Source organism: Podarcis muralis, chromosome 4 (genome assembly GCF_964188315.1).
Source record: "Podarcis muralis chromosome 4, rPodMur119.hap1.1, whole genome shotgun sequence".
Taxonomy (NCBI): Eukaryota; Metazoa; Chordata; class Lepidosauria; order Squamata; family Lacertidae; genus Podarcis; species Podarcis muralis.
This window is the reverse complement of record NC_135658.1, coordinates 76,081,011-76,104,417: the sequence shown is the minus strand read 5'-3', so window position 1 is coordinate 76,104,417 and position 23,407 is coordinate 76,081,011. Positions and strand designations below refer to the sequence as shown.

At 43.1% G+C, this 23,407-nt stretch overlaps 1 protein-coding gene across 4 annotated transcripts; it reads right to left on the bottom strand.

The window, feature by feature from the left end:
• Positions 1 to 1,069: 1,069 nt before the first annotated feature.
• IL1RL1 (interleukin 1 receptor like 1) lies at positions 1,070 to 18,147 on the bottom strand. Of its 4 annotated transcripts, none has more exons than XM_077927608.1 (11): positions 18,020 to 18,147; positions 16,914 to 16,984; positions 15,485 to 15,668; positions 13,483 to 13,648; positions 11,849 to 12,011; positions 8,886 to 8,954; positions 8,638 to 8,758; positions 7,444 to 7,601; positions 4,618 to 4,716; positions 2,998 to 3,156; positions 1,070 to 1,760 (listed from the first exon to the last, which is right to left on the bottom strand). In XM_077927608.1, exons 2-11 carry the CDS (start codon positions 16,975 to 16,977, stop codon positions 1,396 to 1,398), a joined length of 1,548 nt encoding a protein of 515 aa, XP_077783734.1. In that variant the 5' UTR covers positions 16,978 to 16,984; positions 18,020 to 18,147; the 3' UTR covers positions 1,070 to 1,395. The 4 variants fall into 4 exon arrangements, with proteins under 4 accessions (XP_077783734.1, XP_077783735.1, XP_077783736.1 ...); XM_077927609.1 differs by having other exon boundaries at positions 4,618 to 4,713; XM_077927610.1 differs by having other exon boundaries at positions 4,618 to 4,758; positions 18,020 to 18,101.
• Positions 18,148 to 23,407: the final 5,260 nt, after the last annotated feature.

The window sequence follows — 23,407 nt, the reverse complement described above, 5'->3', positions numbered from 1 at the left end:
AAATAAAATAAAATAATAAAATAATAAAATATTTGGGGGGATAGTAAACCCTGCTCCACATAATCAATCACATGATGCGGCACACACAAACTATTTGAATGGCAATATTCTTCAATTTGGGGGGGGGGTGACCCCTTCAAATATTTTATTGGGGGGAGGCAAAAGGACCCAAGGAGTTGGCTCCTATGCCCCCCCCAGTCAGATTTAGGGGAGCACGGTAGTTCGATCGCACAGGGTGTCACAGGGGAGCAACAACTATTATTCAGAATGGAGCGTGCATGCCCGCATTAGTGCCCTAACTGTTCCCCTACCGAAAATGTCACTGCACGCCACTGACCTCTGCCCCACAACGCTGTCTAAGGGGGCTGAAGGGAGTTGGAGCCCAACGACTTTTAGAAAGCTCCAGGTTGAGAAAGCCTGGGTTAGAGAGGAATGTTTTGTTTGTTTGTTTTTTTAAATAATATTTATTCAAGATTTTTGCAATACATAGAAAAAACCCCTAGCCCAGAAAAAGAAAAAAGAAAAATGATACAATACAAATCTCAAAATACAGTTTTCGTTTGCTTAGTTCTTGAACCTCCTCACACCTCCCTTTTTGTATTCCAGTTTAAATCATTATTTCAGCAAATTCTTCTCACAATTCAATTTTAATTTAAATAGTTAATCATCACACTCTATCTTATTTATTAAACAACATACCTTTTCCTTCTTTTAGATTGAACTGCTATTCAATTTACCTTACTCCATTTAAGCCTGTCTTATTATTAAAAATCTTAAAATTTCAAAAACACAACATATCCATACATGTTTTGAAAGATCCAGGACAGTGTGCAATAATTTGAAAAAGAGGGGACGGAAAATTCCTTCCAGAGTAGAACCACCCCCGACCTCTCTCACCAACAAAGAAATGCAAAAGGTGAATAGTAAAGAGAACCCACACAAGTGACGCTGACACAAAACCCCACACATACACTCAGTAGAAGAATAGAAGCATTGCCACCCGACCCCACCCCCTCACTGCTCCCCCCCCTCCACCTCTTCCCCCCTTTTCTTCCTAACCTGACATGGTATGTAACACTAATGTCTCCCAACAAATGAAACGGATCTGTAGAAAACGCAACTTGAAAAAAGGGACAATGCACGTGTTTTTGTTGATTAAGAAATCTTTCATTTACAATACATTTTGAAAAGAAGACGTAAAGCGTGCAGATCATTTTGCTGTCTCGAAATGTAAGTGCTAGCCTGATAGCCACAAGCAACAGGGAACTGCAGGCCGCGAGCCAGAGTGCTCCACCCTTCCCCTTACACCTAGCAAAGAAATGCAACAGGCTGCTGTAAGAGGCCCACAGCGAACTAGCAAACATTCATGGAAGCTAGTCGCTTTTGCGGGCTTGTTTACAGCAAACCATATGCAGGATTCGCTGTGGTTGGCTTCTTTGAACGACGCCTCCATGGCATTTGGTATTCCACGTGCTTCCAAAAGGCAGTGTTGGGTGAGGATGGAGAGGCCATGTATTTTGCTCTCCATTTTATAGTTCCTTGCTGGTGAATGAGGTGCCTGAGAGACTCCTGCAGCCGTTCGTAGTCCCCAATTTCCTCCATTTCCAGCAGAATCACTTTCACGTTGCTTTGGATGAGGACGTTGTAGAATGCGATCTGATGCTCGTATGCAAAATGTTCCCTCTTGGCCAGCCATTCTGTTAGAAGGATTATCAGTCTTCTGCTCTTTTGTATTCTGCTTTCAGTTGCACTAATAGCATCTGCCAATGTATAAAGTACGTAGTTAAGAAATAGCACAAGACCTTTCCAACTCTATGGTGCATGTTTCAGAAGGCTATTAAAAATCTGAGGCTCAGAAGATACCCATTATACCAACACTGGCCACTGCATCTCAAGTAAGGAGCACCAGCGGTGCAGTCTGTCTCTGGTTTTTCCAGTGGTTTCTTGTGACTCTTAGAATCAGAGAGTTTGGAAGAGAAAGCTAGAGCATCCTCATCAGATGGCTAGCTAGGCCTCTGCTTGAAGACCTCCAGAGCCTACCATGCCAGAATTGAACTATTTCTGGCGCAGCTTGAATTGAGCCTTGTCTACTAAGGAAGAGCCCCCACCACAAGCAGGGCTTGCTTTCGGTGCTGAATATAAATTCAGTGCCAATTGCAAGCCCTGCTTGCAGAGGAACAATTGGAACACACTCTAATGCTCCTTTGATGCCAAAGCTCACCAGTGTTGAAGCAATGGTTCTTCAACATCAACTTCGTTGGACTGGTCATGGTGTGGATGCCTGAATATCGATATAGCAACTACTCTATTCCGAACTTAAAAACCAAAAGCGTAATGCTGGTGGCCAACAAAAGAGATTTAAAGACTCTCTCAAGGCAAATCTTTAAAAAAGTAGTATAAACACCAACAACTGGGAAACACTGGCCTGCGAGCGCTCCAATCGGAGAATAGCCTTTGCCAAAGGTGTCATGGGCTTTGAAGACACTCAAACTCTGGACGAAAAGGAGAACTGCACTTGGCAAAGCTTCATAGTGGTCAACTCCCACCCGGAAATTAATGTTCCCTCTGCGGATGTGTGGATCCAGAATTGGCCTCCACAGTCACTTACAGACTCACTGTTATAACTGTGTTTATGGAAGACAATCTTACCTGGCTACAAGTGATCACCAAAGAAGAAGAAAGAAGAGTTTGATGGCTGTGGCTGGGGGCCGAGGAAGGAGGAATGCCAAACAAACAGGCCTTATTTGACCTGTGACCTGGAGGTTCCCCAGACCTGTTCTAGATTATATTTTATTTCAGCTCCCATCATATCTGACCATGAATCAGGCTGGTCCAGCAACACCTGTTAGAGCCGCAGGTTCCATATTCATGATCTACCATACTGGAGCTCTGTGTTGACTAGCCTTTATTCACAAGGCTAGTAGTGGTATGTAGCTGAGATCATGGCAGTACAAAATGTACCGTAATTCACAGCTTCTTCATTGCACAACAGCTTACCTTCTCCAGGCAACACGTCTCTCCCATAAATGCACAATCTATACCCGCATTGTTTTTCTAAAACCTCCGGTAGAATCTGATGAACAAAAGAGCCCATAAAATTATTTTCATAAGTGTCATTTGTGGGATAGATAACATATGCATCATGTACTTTCCCATCTGCGAAATAAAACAAGAAATAGGTGCAAAGCTGAAGTATGAATTTTAGAAAGCTGTTATTTTTCAAGTTAGAAATGCAGAATTCATTTGGTTGTACGGGTTAAACAGCCGGATTACAGATTATTAGCACGCCTGTTTGTAAATCATGTACCATATATGCAGCATGCTTAGCACAATTTTTAGAATGTACAAGCGTGAAAAGAATATGGATAGACTTGAAATTATTCAGCCTACTGAATGTGAATAAAGTTGCATGCACCATAGCATTAATTGTGCATATTTGTTATACTACAGTGGTACCTCGTGTTACAGACGCTTCAGGTTACAGACTCCGCTAACCCAGAAATAGTACCTCGGGTTAAGAACTTTGCTTCAGGATGAGAACAGAAATCGTGTGGTGGCAGCAGGAGGCCCCATTAGCTAAAGTGGTACCTCAGGTTAAGAACAGTTTCAGGTTAAGAACGGACCTCCAGAACGAATTAAGTTCTTAACCCGAGGTACTACTGTATTTAGGATTATTATATCAAATTAGTAAAGCCAAAGAGGGGAAATGAATTCCAAGAACTTGAAAGCACAGTCCTTAGTTGGGGCAGATCTACTAGGAAACCAATGAAGCTTAAGCTTCAGAGGGGCCCCAGAAGATAATTCAGTCCACATTGCTTAAAATCATTAGGTCTAGTAGACCCAATTTGAGTTGCACAACTCAAATTGATTAATTTTTTGTTGTATATGTTTCAACAACCCCAAAGTTTGAGAGTGAGTGGCAAAGATGTTGTAATTGTGGAATTCTGGGCCTGTGCACATGATTCTCCGCACCCCTTTTGATCCTCACAAGAAACCTACGAGGCATGTTCTGCTGAGAGACAGTGACTGGACCCAGGTGAGTTTCATGGCTGGGTGGGAACTGGAACTCTGGTCTTCCAGGTCATAGTCCATTACACCACACACTTCCAAATTCAAGGGAAGCAACTGCCAAGTGATAAAATCAACATGTCATGTGCCTTCTGAAGCAACGTGATCCAATTTAAGCGACTCCTAGTACTGCCATCAAAACAGAGTTAGTCCATCCTTTCCCACCCATTCTACCTTTTCATTGCTCTTCTCCCTGAAAGCAAATTTGCGTTCCTCTTGTATAATAATAACAATGATTTTTTTATTTATAACATCAATCCTGGAAAGCTTCCCTAAACAGAGTTGCCTTCAAATGTCTTCTAAAAATCAGATAGTTGTTTATTTTCTTGATATCTGAAGGGCATTCCACAGGGTGGGTGCCACTACCAAGAAGGCCCTTGTAGTGTGACATCCGCTCAGATCCATACTACCTTTTATCAAGTGGTAATTCACCATGGTGAACGTCCAACTACATGAGGAGACAGTCATCTGTAGATCATGGATAAATTCTTGGCTCTGGGACATGCAACTGCTCATTACTGCTTGCACAAACTGCACATTCATACTCACCATCTCTAGATTTATTGCAGTTAAATGTCCTTCGGACACATAAGACAATGTCAACACGAAAAACATGGTAAACCATCACCAAGATCATTGTAAGACCTGCTGAAATAGCAAACACCACAATCACGTAGGTGTCGCTATGACCTGACGAAAAGAAAATATAGAAGATTACCAGAAATATATATATATCCTGGGCTCTATTTTCAATCACACAAAGCAGCAGTGAAAGTAGAAATGCTAGAATAATAAGTCTAGAGTAGACTAACCAGGATGTCTTGTGTCATGAGAAGGAGGGAAGGGCTGGAGCTCAGAGCCAGCTCACATGCTTTGCTGGGAAAGCCCTTCTCTAAAACTTGGAGAGGTGTTGCTCTGCAGTGCAGACAATACTAGAAGGTCTAATGGGCTGACTTCCTGTGTAAAGGAACTTCCTGTGATGACCTCACTTCAATTAAACCCCTGGCCACCACTTCCCAGAATTAGTCCTCCCTCTGTTCCATTATTGCTAGTCTCAGTTCCTGTCACTGCGTATTGACCCTCAAAGCAGCCAAGGTGTATTGATTTGTGTACGTAGTAACTGGTAGACGTCATCAAATGGGGTCTGAGTTCTGTGGCAACTTCCTGGAAGACATTTGGCAATGTAGTTCTGGACTCTTTAACCGAAGCACTGCAGGTCTGTCCTTGTGTAATAAATAACTATTAAAACTGGAGAGTATCCACAGGTCAAGATGGCATTCTAAGTGTTTCTTATCAGTTAAAAACACCAAGCCTAAACAGCTGCTCCTCCAATGCCTTTTCTCCAATTAAAATATATGACTTTTAAGCCCACATAGAAGAAAAACAGATAAAACAGATATCCTCCTTGCCTGTACATAGCAATTAACATTAAGTGTTGAGCCAACTGACTTTAAAACCTTAAAACTGTTCAGAAAAAAGCAAATTAAAACTACAACAGACTATGCATATACAGGACCAGCAGTCTTACTCATCACCATCTTCACCTAAAGCTTCAGCCTATGGTGAAGTTTTACCTCTTTGCCCTGAATTTTGACACTTGAGATACATATTTCCAGGTCACTTTGTTATTGTGTGAAACTGTTACAAAACGTGTTCTTAAATTGCTGTAACCCTGGGACCTTATGATGAAAGGCAGGTAGGAAATCATATTTATAAAAACAACAAATAATCAGGGGGTCCAAAAGCACAATTGCGGCAGGGAGACATCTTTGCCTGGTGCCTCAGAGCTGACACTGGCAGAGAAGGAGCAGGTTAAACCTCCTTAGGAAGGAAGTTCCACTGCCCAAAAGGTGGTGGACAACTCAAAACAGAGCTTCTGAGAAAGCTCTTCTAAGTACAGGCTGGGTAGGGTCATATTGGATTGTTGAATGGTTGTTTCGTACAGTGATTGCTCCAGAAAGCACACCATGCTAGTGCTTCTGTGTCTTGACTGATAGTTTTCTATTGTCTCTGAAGTGAAATTCAAGGATATAATAATAAATCTCTGAATGGATCGAACCCTTCAAGTTTCAAAGGCCAGTCATTTAATTTTTGTGGTGACTGGGATTCTTACTATCTCTACAGCCAATAAAGGAACTCCTACTAATCAAGCCTATGCAAGAAGCCTAAAGGGTAGAGAGAAAAGATTGGCATCCTTAAATTGGCTGTACAGTGGTATCTCGGTTTTCAAACATAATCCATTACGGAAGTCCGTTCGAGTACCGAAATGTTCGGAAAGTGGAATCCTCAAAACGCAAGCCTCAATACAGAAAACTCAAAATGGAAACCGCGTTTCCTGTTTGACTTCAGAGGCACGTTCAAAAACCAAGGCACTTGCTTCTGGGTTTTCGGCGTTCAAGTTCCGAAACGTTCGACTACAGAGGCATTCGAAAACCAAAGTACCACGTGGCAAGGAGAACTTGGAGAGCATGATTTTGATCAGACAAACAGCAAGGAGGGAATGGGTGCCCCTTAGATTACAACTCCCACCATTCCAGATTACTGGCCATGCTGACGTCCCACTCAATTAGCATTAAAGGATTTGAAGATATTGCAAAAGTGGTGGCTTACCCTGGTAAACTTATCATACATTTATAGGAATGTTTCAGCAACTTGTTGGAGGGGGTGTAGTGATAGGGGTAACTATAAACATATGTGGAGGGGATGATGGGAATTGTAGTCTCAAAACATCTGGAGGGCCAAATTTGCGGAAGCCTGTGACCTAGCCTGTCCTCCCCAGTTGGGTGAGCTTAGCTGCGGCAATGGCCTCCGCCTCCTGGCACTCTTTCTGGCTTCCCCACGGAAGCCGCCATGAGAAGGAAGAGGAGGCAGGGTGTGTGGTCCACAGCTGCCACCCTTCCTGCTGCCTTTGGCCACCAGCCCATCTGCACAGTGACCCCACAGTGTCACCCACCCACCCCACCCAGCGTTGGCCAGGGGGCTTGCTTGCCATTGATGCTGCTCATTGCTGGTGGGGCTGCAGAGATGGCAGAAGGCAAAGGATGGGAGCGACTCTTCCTTGTATATTTAAAACATAGGCTTCGCAAACTAGAGTTCCCAGGCCAGAGATGGCTGCATGTTCTGATTCGCTTCAGGTGTCAACATGTCCTGAGCTGCCCTGGTGACTTGCCACACATATACCCCTGTACCCTGTCAAACAAGTTGCATAGGCCTTGTTCCAGCCACTTAGAGGCACTTGAGGAAGGCCAAGAGCAGGGATGGTGAGAGAGTTCTGGTGGGAGAGTTCCGAGGGAAAGATAGGATAGGAACAACATCCTTCTTACGCTTTGAGATTTGACAGTTGCTGAACAAAGAGAGGATTAAAATTCTTCTCACCTTCGCCTGCCCCTTTGGGCACCAGTGTCACTTCTGTTGTTTCAAACTCCAGATCATTGGCCAGGACACATCTAAAGGTTAAGCTGAGGTCTTCTTCCCTCACTTCTGTGATGCTTAATTCAGCCTCTGCAAACTGTCCTTCGCCAGGTACCATATACCTAGTAGAAAGAATGCCATTCGAACCAGCTCAGCTTTGGCAACCTAGAAGTGGAATTTGCTTCACTTGGCTTGCAACTGATTTTTTGTGATATTAAGCTGTTGCATGTTGAGTCCCACAATGCCACCCCCCAAAAAATTCACACTTCACACATCAATTTTTGTTTAAGGTTTTTGGCATAATTTTGGCCACAACTTTATTTAAAATACAAAAAATGTGAGTGGTTGCTTAGGCATTGGTTATAACTATCTGTCCTTGCCCTCAGGGACAGAGCTGGCCTTCCGGACACCAACGGAAGCCAGCGTGGGAAACAAGTATTGGGTGAGAAATGAAGCTGGGTATCAGACCCTCACTTCTCACCCTCATGTTCCTGTGGGGCTTGCACGGCCCAAGTCCGACGCCACGGACAAGGACGAAAAGAATGGCAAGCCCCTGGATTCCTTTAACGGAATTCCCTTTCCGCATCATTTGGAGGGATAGGCACTTACCCCTCCAAGCACCAATTTAACCAATGCCTAACCGCCAACCTTACAAGTTGTGACGATTTGCTACGCAGTAGGCAAAAACCAAATGGCACCAGCCAATCAGCCAAATGGCAAAATTCCTACCAGGCCCCCGCTCCAAGGCGGACGACCCCATGACAGGCATAGCAAGGTCAAGCTATCAAGAAAAAACCACCCTATTAAAAAGGGAGGGAGGGCGGGTGATCCGGTGCAAAACGGCCAAGAGGATGTCCAATGTCTGGCCCCTGTATTTAAAGACTCTGACCCCTCCTCCAAATTGGCAACAATCAAAACTCCCCAGCAACCCAATTTTAACCACTTAAAGGCTTGGGTTCCTCACCAAATCTGCCTAGTCACGGCAGGGTGGCTTGTTCCCCCAACCGCAACACGTGCTCTCTGTTAGGGAGAACACGCTTTATCGTTTAATATGCATTTTTGTAAACTACTCTAGAAATTCTGGCAACATAAAAAATTAGCTAATTAAATTATTTCTCCCCTCCCCCACCTCCTAACAATGGACATATTTTTACTTACGATTTATTGGATGTAACAAAGCGCTTGGAATCGTTTGCTTCATCGAATTCCCAAAAGCTTATGGCTATGTCTTGCTTTCCATGGCCCAGCCATGCCTTACATAAAAGTTGCGCAGGAGAACCTAGAAGGATGAATCCATACATCATCAGCATAAAATTAGACCCCACCAGGTCATCCGATGAAACCGAATGGGTGGAGATTTAGGACAGACAAACAAAAATAAACAGCTGAAGAAATAGTATCATTACCAATCTCTACTTCTATAACGTCACCATCCTTTGGATATAAAACTTTAGGAGATGTCAGTAAAAAGGAATCTGTGGAAGAGACAGGGATAGAAAACATTAGATTAATGTTTAAGCAGTGATTTCACAATTTAGAATTATAGCTTATACCCATAATATTTTCCAAGTTATTTTAAATACGGCATCACTTAGATTACTTCAGTGTGATATCAGAAGAGTAATCCCTGTTGCTTATTTAAAAAAACAAAACAAACCAAAAACAACTCAACCCCACAAATATAAATTAGGATTACTGCTGAGCTCAACTCTAGTAGAATTCAGGCTGAATTTTGGACCAGAACATTCAGAGATTACAGGGAAGACTTTCCAAAGCCATTTTGGGACAAAATTGTAGCGAGGTAAAGGTAAAGAGTAAAGGACCCCTGGATGGTTAAGTCCAGTTGAATGGGGTGTGGCGCTCATCTCCGCTTTCAGGCCAAGGGAGCCGGCGTTTGTCCACAGACAGCTTTCTGAGTTATGTGGCCAGCATGACTGAACTGTTTCTGAAGCAATGGAACACAGTGAGGGAAGCCAGAGTGCATGGAAATGTCGTTTACCTTCCTGCTGCAGCAGTAACTATTTATCTACTTGTGCTGGTGTGCGTTCAAACTGGTAGGTTGGCAGGAACTGGGGCAGAGCAACGGGAGCTCACCCCGTTGCACAGATTCGAAATGCCGACCTTACAACTGGCAAGCCCAAGAGGCTCGGTGGGCTCAGGTGGCGCTGTGGTCTAAACAAAATTGTAGCAGCTGGAAGGAAGAGTTGAACCTTCCTTCTCAAGCACTTCAGTCCCAGTCAGAAAACCCCTCTGCTTCTGGCTGCTTCTATGGCACACTCCCATTGACGAGAGCACTGACCACACAAACTAATCAATTTACACGGCAAAGACAATTACAACCCGGGGTTGTTGTTTTTCAGCGGGAACTTGCCAGAACTCAGTTCAGGTGGGCACCATTGCCATTATAATAGAACAAGGGAGGCATTCATGGTGAGTTCCGACACCTTCCCGCCCCCCCTAGAAAAATAGAACTGGTTACAACTGTTAGAATAATCACGTCAGACAGAAATATAGAACAGCATAGAGATTCTCCGCTATGTCTCACACAGAACGAGAACAGACCAAATGCTGGAAGACTGGCATCCAACGCCTCTTGTCCCAATACCAATCTTCAGGTGACCATGAAGATGGATAAGAGGCACTTAAGAGACTGTCTCTTTGGCTCCAATGCAGAAAGAGGTCTAACCATGATTGCTTCTACCAAGAGCTCACCATGGTTCCCACTTATCAAAACGGAGCATGTCCAAACCAGATACCTGACAAAGCTCCCACTTGCCATGCTAAGAATCGCTTTTACAGAACTACAATTCCAATCGATGCCCTCGGCGGTGTTGGATGGACAGTACGGCAAAGCACATTACAAAGAGAGACTGTCTGTGTGGACAACCCTGCATTGTGGACCTGTGCTGTTATTTATTGCAGTGCCCGTTATATATAGGCCCAAGAGACCGATTTATAAAACCCCTCTTTACGAATGGAACACATTTGAATAGGGTGGAAAGGGTGAAATGGCTGCTGAGCGACACTGACGACTTTGTTGTAGGATGTGAAACACAAGAGCAGTCAAGTACAACATTCCTAGAGTGAACATGTTTGTACATGGGGAGGAATGTTTGTCCAATCAGCAGGGAAACTTCCTGTTTCCTTCTGGGCTGGGACAGACTTCCTCTGCATGTGAGGAATGTGGGTGTGGCCTCACCTGTGCAGGTAACAACAAAAGCACAGAGCAGGGCAGCCATCTCTCTCTTTTTCACCACATGCATCAAAGAAACATCTACTAAGCCAAAGATGCCCTCTTGGCTTCCAGCCAAGAGAGGACAAAGGGACTGTCTTCTTATGAGATAGATTCCAAGTGTATGTTACTTCATTAAGCTAAGTCTGCCTTCTGAAATCTGATTGTGAACAGAATGTGAGTAAACTCTTTTTATACTTTTGTAGAAGACTGTCGTGTCTTATGAGGGAATAAGGGGAAAATACCAGAACAGTTATTATAGAGGCTTTAGCGAGCCTGAGCAAACGCATGCACTGCAAAGTTTAAAAATAAGGGGAATGTTACTCTGCTGAATTGTGGAACTTGTTAACACAAGTTGGATAAGGATATAATCAGACAATATATCCTCTCCTGCATCCCTGAACATTCCCACATTTGTTACTTATAAAGTAGCACTCTATGCACTGGCAGCTAAGAAGATCAGGAGGGAAGAACTAGATAAAATAGCAGTCAACTGCAAAGGGGATTCGGATATTTAATTTCGCTCATCTTACCTGAGAATCTTCTGCTATTCCATTCTATTTAATGCAACAAATGATTTTATGGTTTTATTGTATGTGTGGTGCCCAATGATTTTTATGGTTATTGTTGTGTGTTTTTTTGTTCTCTTTCTGAATGATGCCATGGCCTATGGCTAGTGCAATAAAGAGTTTAATTGAATTAACTAGAACAGCATAATACTGTAAAAACTGGCTCATCATTTAATACCACTTCAACACCAGTTTGTGCTAATAGCACCACACTATCTTTTTAGGAACCAAAGCAACCTTGGTATGTACAAACACACTACGAAATATTTGTTTATCGAAGAAGAAGAAGAAGAAGAAGAAGAAGAGTTTGGACTTGATATCCTGCCTTTCACTCCCCTTAAGGAGTCTCAAAGCAGCTAACAATCTCCTTTCGCTTCCTCCCCCACAACAAACACTCTGTGAGGTGAGTGGGGCTGAGAGACTTCAGAGAAGTGTGACTAGCCCAAGGTCACCCAGCAGCTGCATGTGGAGAAGCGGGGAAGCGAACCCAGTTCACCAGATTATGAGTCCACTGCTCTTAACCACACCACTGCTGGCTCAAACTGGTTAATGTCCACTATCATCTTACCTGTAATTGTAAAAGGCGTTGTTGCTGTTACTGGAAATGCTCTTCCACCATGGTGGTATGTAAACTGGCAAGTATAGTATCCACTGTCACTTTTAATTGCATCAGAAATGTAAAGGATGTTTTTAACCGCTTTGTACCTTGCTCCATGAAGAAGTTTACAGTCCTAAAAAACAGAACATATATTCATTTTTCACCACTGTTTAATGACTTATTAAATATTACTAAAGGTAAAGGGACCCCTGACCATTAGGTCCAGTCACAGACGACTCTGGGGTTGCGGTGCTCATCTCGCTTTATTGGCCGAGGGAGCCGGCGTTTGTCCGCAGACAGCTTCTGGGTCATGTGGCCAGCATGACTAAGCCACTTCTGGCGAACCAGAGCAGTGCACAGAAACACCATTTACCTTCCCGCCAGAGCGGTACCTATTTATCTACTTGCACTTTGGCATGCTTTCGAATTGCTAGGTTGGCAGGAGCTGGGACCAAGCAACGGGAGCTCACCCCGTCATTGGGATTCGAACCGCCGACCTTCTGATTGGCAAGCCCTAGGCTCTGTGGTTTAGACCATAGCACCACCCACATCCCTATTAATTAATTAATTAATATTACTACTGCTCCTCTAAATGTGAACTCCAGTGTTGCGTGCTGGCAAGCACAGCCTTTTTTTTCCAGCCAGAACTCTCCGGAACTCAGTCCTGGCACTTCTCAGTTGGGTGCCATTGCCATTCTAAGAGAATGTGGGGAGTGTTCATGGTGAGTTCTGCCACCTCTGTCAACAAGACTGTAGTCAGAACAGAAAACTGAGACTCAAGAGGGAAGGATCAGCATGCTCAGAGAAGCCGAAGTTTCCAGAAGTTCATAATTCCTCTGCAAGTATACTATCTGCATACTTGGGGCCATGAGAAATTATAATCTTAAGGACATCTTACACCTTGACTGCTATAGCCGAGGAACCCAACCAAATGGTGCACAAATAAGTAACAGCAAACAATAAAACAATATTTTAACATTGTGTGCTGCTGTGTATGTGATACCATATTGTCAACAGCCATGTAGTCCCTTATTGGGAAGGAAGTCGGGATATGTATGAGGAAATAAATAATGATCTACCCATGAACAAGACCACTGCCATTTCCAGGGCAGTGAAGGATGACAGAACTAGTGTGTGACCTCAGTGGTGGATGTTGGGGTCTGAAATTTAGCGGCCCTACACCTCTTGTGCTCCACTGCAAATCACAATTGCATCATCCCTGGCACCCCTGAGGCTCTGAACCCATCGCACTTCCCTAAATCCACCACACAGCTCACTCAATAATATGCTGGAGAGTCTCATGGTCGTGAATTATACCTATCAAGCCAGCCTGGGCATGAATGCTGAAGTCCTCCAAAATTTCAACGCCAAGTCCTAAATTTCACCTGCACAGTCAGAAAGGGAGTGCGCGAGCCTAACGTCAGATTAATACATTCAAAAGTGGTTGTGTTCAACAGTTACTTCCTGGCAGAGGAGATGGCATCTCAGCAGGTAATTGAGACTTTCCCTTCTCATGCCCTAGAGGAGGCTGGTGCTACACAGAGAACTGTCAAGTCCAACACTGTCTGTCTAGAACCATACAGCCAGATATCGATGATACATACCTTGAACCACTTCATATCAGATGCGTTCTCATAGTCATTATAAGAAGGGCAGAATATTTTAGCGGATCGAGGGCTTCCAGTTGTTTCCAAATAAAGAGCATCTTCATAATAACAAGTGCCTTCTATATTTGGATTTATTATGACACTCATCGTTTTAGGAGCATACCTGTAAACACAAAGCAACTCCCATATATTTTCTTAAGATATATTTTCTTAAGCTACTTTAAATGAATTCAAATTTCCAGGGCCTGATGAGCTGCATTCAAGGATACTAAAGGAGATTGCAGGTGTAATTTCAGAGCCTTTTTCTATTATCTTTGAGAATTCTTGGAGAACAGGTGAGGACTGGAGGTGGGGAAATGTTGCCCCCATCTTCAAAAGGGGATGAAAGGAAGACCCAGATAACTACCGACTAGTGAGCTTGACATAGATGTCAGGGAAGGTCCTTGAACAGATAATTCAACAGCCGGTCTGTGAGCATTTAGAAAAGGATGCTGTGCTTACTCAGAAATAAGTCACGCCAGACCAATCTGATTTCTTTTCTTTTTTTATGGAATTGCAAATTTGGTGGATCAGGGAAACGCTGTAGACATAACGTAGCTTGATTTCAGTAAGGCTTTTGGCAAAGTTCCCCCATAATATTCTCATGAGGAAGCTGGTAAAATGTGGGTTGAATGTGGGTAACTGTTAGGTGGATTTGTAGCTGGTTGACTGACTGAGCCCAAAGAGGACTCATTAATGGTTCCTTGTCATCCTGGAAAAAAGTGACAAGTGGGGTGGGCCCATTCTGGGTCTGTTGTTCAACGTCTTTATAAATGATTTGGATGAAGGAATTGAGGGGATGCTCATCAAATTTGCAGACAACACCAAACTGGGAGGGGTAGCTAATGTCGCAGAAGACAGAATCAGAATTCAAAATGACCTTAAGAGGTTGGACAACTGGGTGCAAGCTACCAAATGAATTTCATTAGGGACAAGTGTGAGGTTCTGCACTTAGGCAGGAAGAACCAGATGCACAAACATAGGATGGGGGACACCTGGCTTACTAGCGGTATATGTGAAAAGGATCTAGGGGTCTTGGTAGACCACAAGCTTAACATGAGTCAACAGTGTGATGCAGCAGCAAAAAAAAAAAAGTTACCGCTATTCTAGACTGCATCAACAGAAGTACAGTTTCCAGATTAAGGGAACTAATAGTACCACTCCATTCTGCCTTGGTCAGACCACACCTGGAATACTGTGTCGAATTCTGGGCACCACAATTTAAAAAGGATGTTGACAAGCTAGAACATGTGCCGAGGAGGGCAACCAAGATGATCAAGGGTCTGGAAACTAATCCTTACGAGGAGCGCTTGAAGGAGCTGGGTATGTTTAGCCTAGAAAAGAGGAGACTGAAGGGAGATATGCTAGCCATCTTCAAATATCTAAGGGGCTGTCACATGGAAGAGGGAGCATGCTTGTTTTCTTCTGCTCTGGAGGGTAGGACTTAAAGCAATGGCTTCAAGTTACAGTGGTACCTCAGATTACAGACGCTTCAGGTTACAGATGCTTCAAGTTACAGACTCCGCTAACCCAGAAATAGTACCTCGGGTTAAGAACTTTGCTTCAGGATGAGAAAAGAAATCGCGCAGTAGCGGCACAGCGGCAGCAGGAGGCCCCATTGGCTAAAGTGGTACCTCAGGTTAAGAACAGTTTCAGGTTAAGAACAGACCTCCAGAATGAATTAAGTTCTTAACCTGAGGTACCACTGTACAAGAAAGGAGATTCTTGACTAAATATTCTGAAAAACTTTCTGTTCAGCAGTGGAACAGACTCCCATGAGAGCTGGTGGGAGTCCTTGGAGGTTTTTCAGCAGAGGTTGGATGGCCATCTGTCATGGATGCTTTATTTAGCTGAGATTCCTGCATTGCAGGGGGTTGGACTAGACGACCCTTGGGGGCCTTCCAACTCTATGATTCTATGACACACACTCATGCAAAGCTTTTGCTCGTTTTTTACTTACTCAGGATGGATGCATGTATAATTTCCATTGTCCTCAATGGATGCAGGCAGAAACCAAAGTTCATTCCCAGAAGCATGTATTCGGGCCCTTTTGTCTGTAGAGATGGTTGTATCACCACGCTTCCAGACCGCAGTGTCATGCACAGGGCACTTTACAACAAAAGCCTCACCTGCTATTGTAAGCCCTGCAAACATACGTATAGATTCAAAATTCCTTTGCAAAATATCAAGTGATGGGGGCTTGGGGGAAAACATTCTGCATACCTACATCAGGAGAGATTTCCTAGCTTGTTTAATGCTGCTGGTAATGTCATACTAAAACCAGTAACTCTGTCTTGGAAACAAATGCAAATCAACAACAACAACAACAACATTCATCTACATGTCCGCTCTTCTGGATTAAGAATTGCACTTTTGACATGGACATGATCCAGCTCATGAATCTTCCCACCATCCCAGTACAAAGTGCATCCCTATCAAAAGATCTATCAAAGCAGTTCAATGAAGCCCAAATAAACACAGTGACATAGGTAGGCATCCATCTGCACTGGCTGAGTGGTCGTAGAACCTGGTTTTCACTGATCAAATTGCAGTGCTCATGGAAACTGGATTGGGGTGTTTATGTATATTTTAAGGAAATTTTTCAATGGTAATGGTGTCACATCAACGCCAGAAGAGGGGAAAACTTTAACATGTAGCAGAGTTCAGCAGAGTTCCCAAAAAATAGACCAGAGGCAATTGTACTTCATCCAGCTTTACTGATACTGAAATCAGGCATGGCCAAACTTGGCCCTCCAGTTGTTTTGGGACTATAATTCCCATCATCCCTGACCACTGGTCCTGTTAGCTAGGGATGATGAGAGTTGTAGTTCCAAAACAGCTGGCGGGCCAAGTTTGGCTATGCCTGGATACATAATGGTTACAAATCCAATACAATCAGGATTGGCACAGTCCATAAAAAAATCCAGTTGCAGCACTTAAAATAAAACTTAGAATAAGACTAAACCTTAGCACTAAGCATACGGAACAGAACATCAGAACAAAGAAAAATAAAGCAAGAATAAGAGCCCAGGCTCCTCATTGCCTTACCATAATAGTCAGCATGACCTTGACAGAAACATAACAGAACCAGTTTAATCCAGCTGAACACAGCTTCCCAGAGAAATAACCCAACCATCAGAAACCATATTCCTGTTTCTCTCACATAGAAATAAACCTTTCCAGAACACTCTTGAACTAACCAGAATAGGAAAGATTTCTACACATCAGATTAATACTTTCTGCACTAAGAAATGAAAACTGACAAATGGATGTCTAGATCATTCTAGTTTAGACGCACAACTGTGACCAGCAGTTCATTCATTCAACAGAATGAATCAATCATATTCCAGGTATTTCTGTGAGTAAAATCAGCGCAGAGTAAGACTTACAGTATTGCGGTTTCCCAGCAGTAGCAGAGAAAGCCATGAGGAAGATGAAATACAAGAGAGCCATTGTGTTGCTAAATTGGGGGGGGGGGGGGACACATTAGAAAAAGGGGAAAAAAGAAAGCCCTGTTATTTGACTCTTCAAAATTATCAGCATGCTGAAAGAGAAACATCTACATTTTTTCAATTGGAAATACATTGTTTTGCAAAATTCCACCTGAACAACTTGTGCCTTGTATTGAATACTTGCACAGCATTTCGGTTTCAGCTCAGAGACTGATATTCAACACAGCAAGTAAAAAAGGTAGCTCCATAACTAATGATAAATAATCATCCTCCACATTTCTTTCACAGTAGCACTTTTATCTTCTTTGTGGAAATCCCCTCCCACCTTTTGTTTATGAAATAAGTTAAAATATCTGATTGTGAACTGCATAGTAGCTGATAGACCGACTGTTCCAATATTCAGAATCATGATTCAAATATTAATATAGGATCTGGCTGTAAGAAAATAATATCCAGAGCTGAGACTGTCCTGCTGGAATATCTAGAACGCAGTACACTGGCTGCATACACACCCCACATTTAAGACACATCCCCCCCCCTCAAGAAACCTGGGAACTGTTGCTTACCCCTCAGAGTGCACCCATAGCAAACTACAGTTCCCAGGACTGTTTAAGTGGGGGATGCGCTTTAAATGTATAGTATGCGTATATAACCACTTACTATTGCAATGCTACTGTCCATGGTACCACAACAGAAATGGAAGTTGTGCAGCCATCAGCTAGCTGTTGAAGCAAACCACCTTCATTAATTCATTCATTTTATTTGTATACTGCTTTTACACACACACACACACACACACACACACACTGCAAGCAGCTTACAAACCAAGAAACATTACAAAACAATTTCATAACAACATAACAAAGCAAAATAACAAGATTATGTAATGATCTTATCCGAGCATTTCTGAGTGCAAGGATTATCTCAACGTATTTCTTTATTTATGAATTTATAAGCCGCTCTTTATGACAAAGTATAACAAGGCAGAATACAACATATCCTAATTAATTATTATAATATTATTATTATTGCATATGACCCACCGACTGAAGAGTGCGAAATGGAGAAACTTGGCAGGTTCCCTGTTCCCCTTCCTTTCACTGAGATGCTTAGCTGATCCAAAACTCTAAAGGGTTTTCATTATATCTATAGCTGAGGCTCCTCCTTCTGTGTGGTTTGTGAACTTACCAGCTATCAGTGTCTCATGAAACGCTGTGCAGATAAGGATTTTGTTGAGTAAGCAAAGCAGCCACCTCCTCAAATTGCAAAATTATTTCCTGAACTGATATTCTTTACAAAAGTTCTGTGCTTTCCCATCTCTCTGCCAAACGGTGGCAAGAGCCTAGGGGGGTTCCAGGGTCTGTGCTTCTTCGGAGAATTGAGACATGGCAGAGACAGTCATAGATTTAAGAAATACGGTTTAATCACCTATTTTCACCTTCAGTCTGCAAGGAGGGAATCCAAATCTTACAGCATGGTCATTTCAAGAGAGGATTGTCCCCCACAGCAGTGTAGCCATGGAGTCCAAGGCAGCTCTCTCAGCCAGCCTTCCCAAGATGGATCCCAGACTCTGTTTCTCCTCTCCTTCCCAGAATCCCTTGCTACCAGGTGCCCCAGGCTTTTCCCCAAGGTTTGTGTTTCCTTCAGAATGAGGGACAGTGGAGGCTGTGGTGTCTTTATGAGATATGGTTTATTTACACATATATGCAACCTGAGCCTACAATGGTGGGGGGGGGGGTACATCAAAGCATTAACATCTCAAGAGGGTTTTGCTTCCCCCATAGCCACAGCCTTGGATGTCAGCAGAAATCAGGTATGTCTCTCCTTCAGAGGCTTCAGCCTGTTTCTTACTTCAGCTTCTAATTTACACACATACAACTCAGCCTTTACTGTATTTTCTAAGGGGAGGGGGCCACCCATTAGTTGTCTGGCACAGATCCGCTTCCTTGGTTACCTTAATGGCCTGTTACCTCACCAGCAAGCTTTCTTTCTTTCTTTCTTTCTTTCTTTCTTTCTTTCTTTCTTTCTTTCTTTCTTTCTCTCCTTCTCTCTCTCTCTCTCTCTCTCCTCTTTATTTCTATTGTCCCTTTCTTTTCTTCCTCTGCTTTTCTCCTTTGCCTTGTATCTTTTGTAGCTTCAGTTTTATATGGAAAAATCTTAATTAAAAAATCTAATTTTTTTTTTAAAAAAAGTTTTAACACTTGCTGGATCCAGGAATTATCAGGGTCTTGGTATACGGCCTATTCCCCAACAAAATAATAACAATATGTCATGGAGAAATCCTGTTTTTAGAATAAGAGGGAAACGTGCAAAGTTAAATACTGCTTTGTAGTTATAATTTAGGACTAGAATCAGGATATTTTTGAAATGTGTATGAATGTAATAATTCACTGTGTGCTTTCAAAGAATGGGGAAAGAACACCTATTAATAGCCATGACATCTGCTACAAAACAAGACATTATGCAAGATAAGCAGCTTTAAAGGAAATAATCATCGTAAGCAGAACCTCCTCAGGAAGCTTCTGAACTTCTTAGAACTATCAACTGTTCTTTCTTCTGTTATTGGCAATTTCAGTTGTTAAGCAGCATTTGGTAGCCAAACATTTGGTCAGTGCTTTTTTAAAATATAAAAGGTAAAGGTACCCCTGCCCGTACGGGCCAGTCTTGACAGACTCTAGGGTTGTGCACCCATCTCACTCAAGAGGCCGGGGGCCAGCGCTGTCCGGAGACACTTCCGGGTCACGTGGCCAGCGTGACATAGAGCCAGCGCAGCACACGGAAACGCTGTTTACCTTCCCGCTAGTAAGCGGTCCCTATTTATCTACTTGCACCCGGGAGTGCTTTCGAACTGCTAGGTTGGCAGGCGCTGGGACTGAACAACGGGAGCGCACCCCGCTGCAGGGATTCGATCCGCCGACCTTTCGATCAGCAAGCCCTAGGCGCTGAGGCTTTTACCCACAGCGCCATCCGCGTCCCAATTTTTAAAATATATATATATATAAATGTTTGGGGGTATTCTTATCTTGAGTCAAGAAAATCACTATTTTATGGTTCAAATCAGGAAAAAGAAATACAGTAAATCAGGGATGTCCAACAGGTCGATCGCGATCTACTGGTAGATCTCCCTGAGGTTTTGGTATATCGCGGCTGCCTTTCCTTAGCGTTGCTAAAACTGACTCCTGCCCCGGCCTCCATTGTTGTTTGATCTCTGGAAGGGAAGATGGAGCTTTCTCTGTGCTGAATCCCCCCCCCAAAAAAGGGGGTTTCCTTCTCAAATAAAGCTCAACAACTTTGAGCTGAACCCCCAAAAACGGGAGTAGATTACTGCCAGTTTTTAATTCTGAAAGCAGATTGCAGTCTCTTGAGAGTTGGCCACCCCTGCAGTAAATGGACAAAAGTACAAAGATTCACAAAATGTTAGGGGTATGCATACCCCTGCGTCCTCCCCCCAAAAAAGCACTGCATTTGGTCATAGAGTATTCTGTGAGTGCATGCACGCAGGAAAGCCTCTGCCGAACACCAGCAGAGAACCGAATTACAGGGGTCATTTCAACCAAAGCTGTATCCCAAGTCTTTTTAACACCAATAGTATTTCACAGCTCCTTCCAAATCCTTCATGAAATGCGCAGTCATTAGTTGCACTGCCACTAAAACACAACTTCCCAACACTTTACTTTTCAAATTCAAATCGCTATTCAAGAACATGTCTAATAAATCTAAATAACAATCCAGCTCTAAAGTTGATTACTTATATTCTCAATTTCATGAATGACTTGTTTCTAGAAATACTGAAACTGTGGAAAAGAAAGGAAGGAAAAGAAATATCTAAAATGGAACCTGATCATGGTTTTGTGCATTGCAGCAAGGAATTCTTCTTGGGTACTAGTAAAAACTCTGCTGTTGGTCCCTCAAATAACTCTTCTGGGTACTTCTAGGTCCCTAAGCATCCAAGAAAGAGGTCTATTTTGATTAAAACAAGACTGGCACAGTGTGTTAGGTACTCCTGGTAAGAGATCCCTACAGCTGATATAATACAAAGTAATTTACTAAATACATTAACAAGGTTGTTTAAATGCCATTTCAAACTGCAAATAGAAACCCCAAGTACAAATTGTGCAGCTACTTTGACATTTGCTACTTTCCTTCTTTCACGGCCCCCCCAGAACATGTGGGCTCTTCACAGAGCGTAAGTGGAACACCATATCATATAAATATCAAAGTGTGCTAATTTAAAGCAAAATGGCATGACTCTTTGGTCTGGGAGTCACATTGCCAAGTGGTTAGCAAACAAAATGAATCCTGTGACGTCCAAACTTTTTTCAAAGAGGGCCAGATTTGATGAAGTGAAGGACCGTGAGGGCCGACCAAAGTTGTTAACCATTTTTTAGGATTGAAGTTGTTGTGTAGCCTTATTGGAGTTCACCGATTGGGTCTGCATTGCTCCGGGACAGGAGGAAGGAAGTCAAATGACACCAAGGTTGATTCAAAGAGTTTATTCTGCTCTCTGGATAGCAGAAGGCACTTGCGTGATCAAGTCCACAGCAAGTCCAAAGAAATGACAAGTTTCATGCAGTATATATATCCTCCAGGCACCCTCTCCCTCCTTCTCCAGGAATCCAACCATGTCAGCCTATGTACGCAGGTTGACATCACATATGTTCTTGCTCTGGTATTCTTAACCATAAAAGGGAATTCCTTCCTGTACTTCTGACCATAAAAGGATCTTCCTCTTCCTACTCTTATCTGGGAGGAAGAGGTCATCATCTCCGGGAACACGCTTTTGGCGTTTTTCCCGGACATCGGCCTGTGCGTCTTTTGTGGTCAGCACATAAGATAAGGTACTGCCGTATCTTCTCTGTTCCCCTAGAAGAACAGCCAGGGTCATCCCTTGCCGTGACTGATAAAGGAGAGAGCTTGTTTATGCAGCTGTGTCCTTGTTATGCTTTTGCTCAACAGCTCAAGTTTTATGCATTTTAGAGTGCTCTCTTGGAGAAAGAAGAAAGGGGGGGTGAGTCAGTTTTAAACTTACTGCACAGAAACCCATTCCTTCAGTTAAGGGTTTTTTAGGATTTTACCCCAGGAAATAAACTGCCACAGGAGCCAAATTAAACCGACCAGTGGGCCGGATTAAGCCCCCGAAACGGACTTTGGACATTTCTGCAACACATTGTGGTTTTCAATGCTGTGCCATGTAGATTCATTCGAGGAAAATACAGCAGCAGCAGCAGAAACAGAATACCACCTTTATTAGGATCAACTAAAAGCCATAAACCATTGAGCTAGCTTCCTGTCCGAGGCTGGATGTTAAGACCCTCCCATTCCTTTGCCTGATGATTGGTTTTCATAGTTAATTTGATGCTGTGACCATCTTCTGTGGCAACAAAGACTGCTGCTCCTAAAAGAAAACAGAGGGCTCCTCCAGACTGCTGTTTTATTGTGTGTGTATTCTGAAACATCTTCTTAACATTAGTGAATTAGTTGTAGATTTATTCTGCTTGCAGTTTGCTTTGCAATGCTTCCGCAATGGTACCACATTATTGCTGTCTATAGCACACAATAAAACTAATAATAATAATAATAATTTATTATTTATACCCCACCCATCTGGCTGGGCTTCCCCAGCCACTCTGGGCGGCTTCCAACAGAATATTAAAATACAATAACCTATTAAACATTAAAAGCTTCCCTAAACAGGGCTGCCTTCAGATGTCTTCTAAAAGTCTGGTAGTTGTTCTTCTCTTTGACATCTGATGGGAGGGCGTTCCACAGGGCGGGTGCCACTACAGAGAAGGCCCTCTGCCTGGTTCCCTGTAACTTGGCTTCTCGTAGCGAGGGAACTGCCAGGAGGCCCTTGGCACTGGACCTCAGTGTCTGGGCAGATTGATGGGGGTGGAGACGCTCCTTCGGGTATGCAATAAAACTAGAACATTTATGAGATAAAAAGGTGGGATTTCAGCAGTAAGTTACAGGATATACACTGCTTGGAAATGAACCCGAACTTTTGCAGGGGCAAACAGTACTGAAAGCGGGATTGTGTGTGACTGATCCAAAAGCATCAGGGACACAGATTGTCATGAATGTGCAATTTTTTAAAAAATGACCGCTGAACAGCCGTCATGTGACACCCATCCTCACAAAAATTGTGCAAACAAATCAGGATGAATGCTTAATGAACAGGTGACCTGGAAGCCACCAGTCTGAGACCCAAACAGCATGATTATTTTAAAATTGTGCAGCAGCCTTTATGAATCCAAGACTGTTTCCTGAGAGCATGACCCGCCTCATCATAGAAATTATGCTTTCCTGTAGGCACAAACACAAGATTCTCCTAACATTAAAAAAAAATATGCTCTGTAAATACAAGCAATGTGGATTGAAGATGTTGAATGATAATTAAAAGTTTCATGAGTAAAATATGAAGAGCAGAAGCA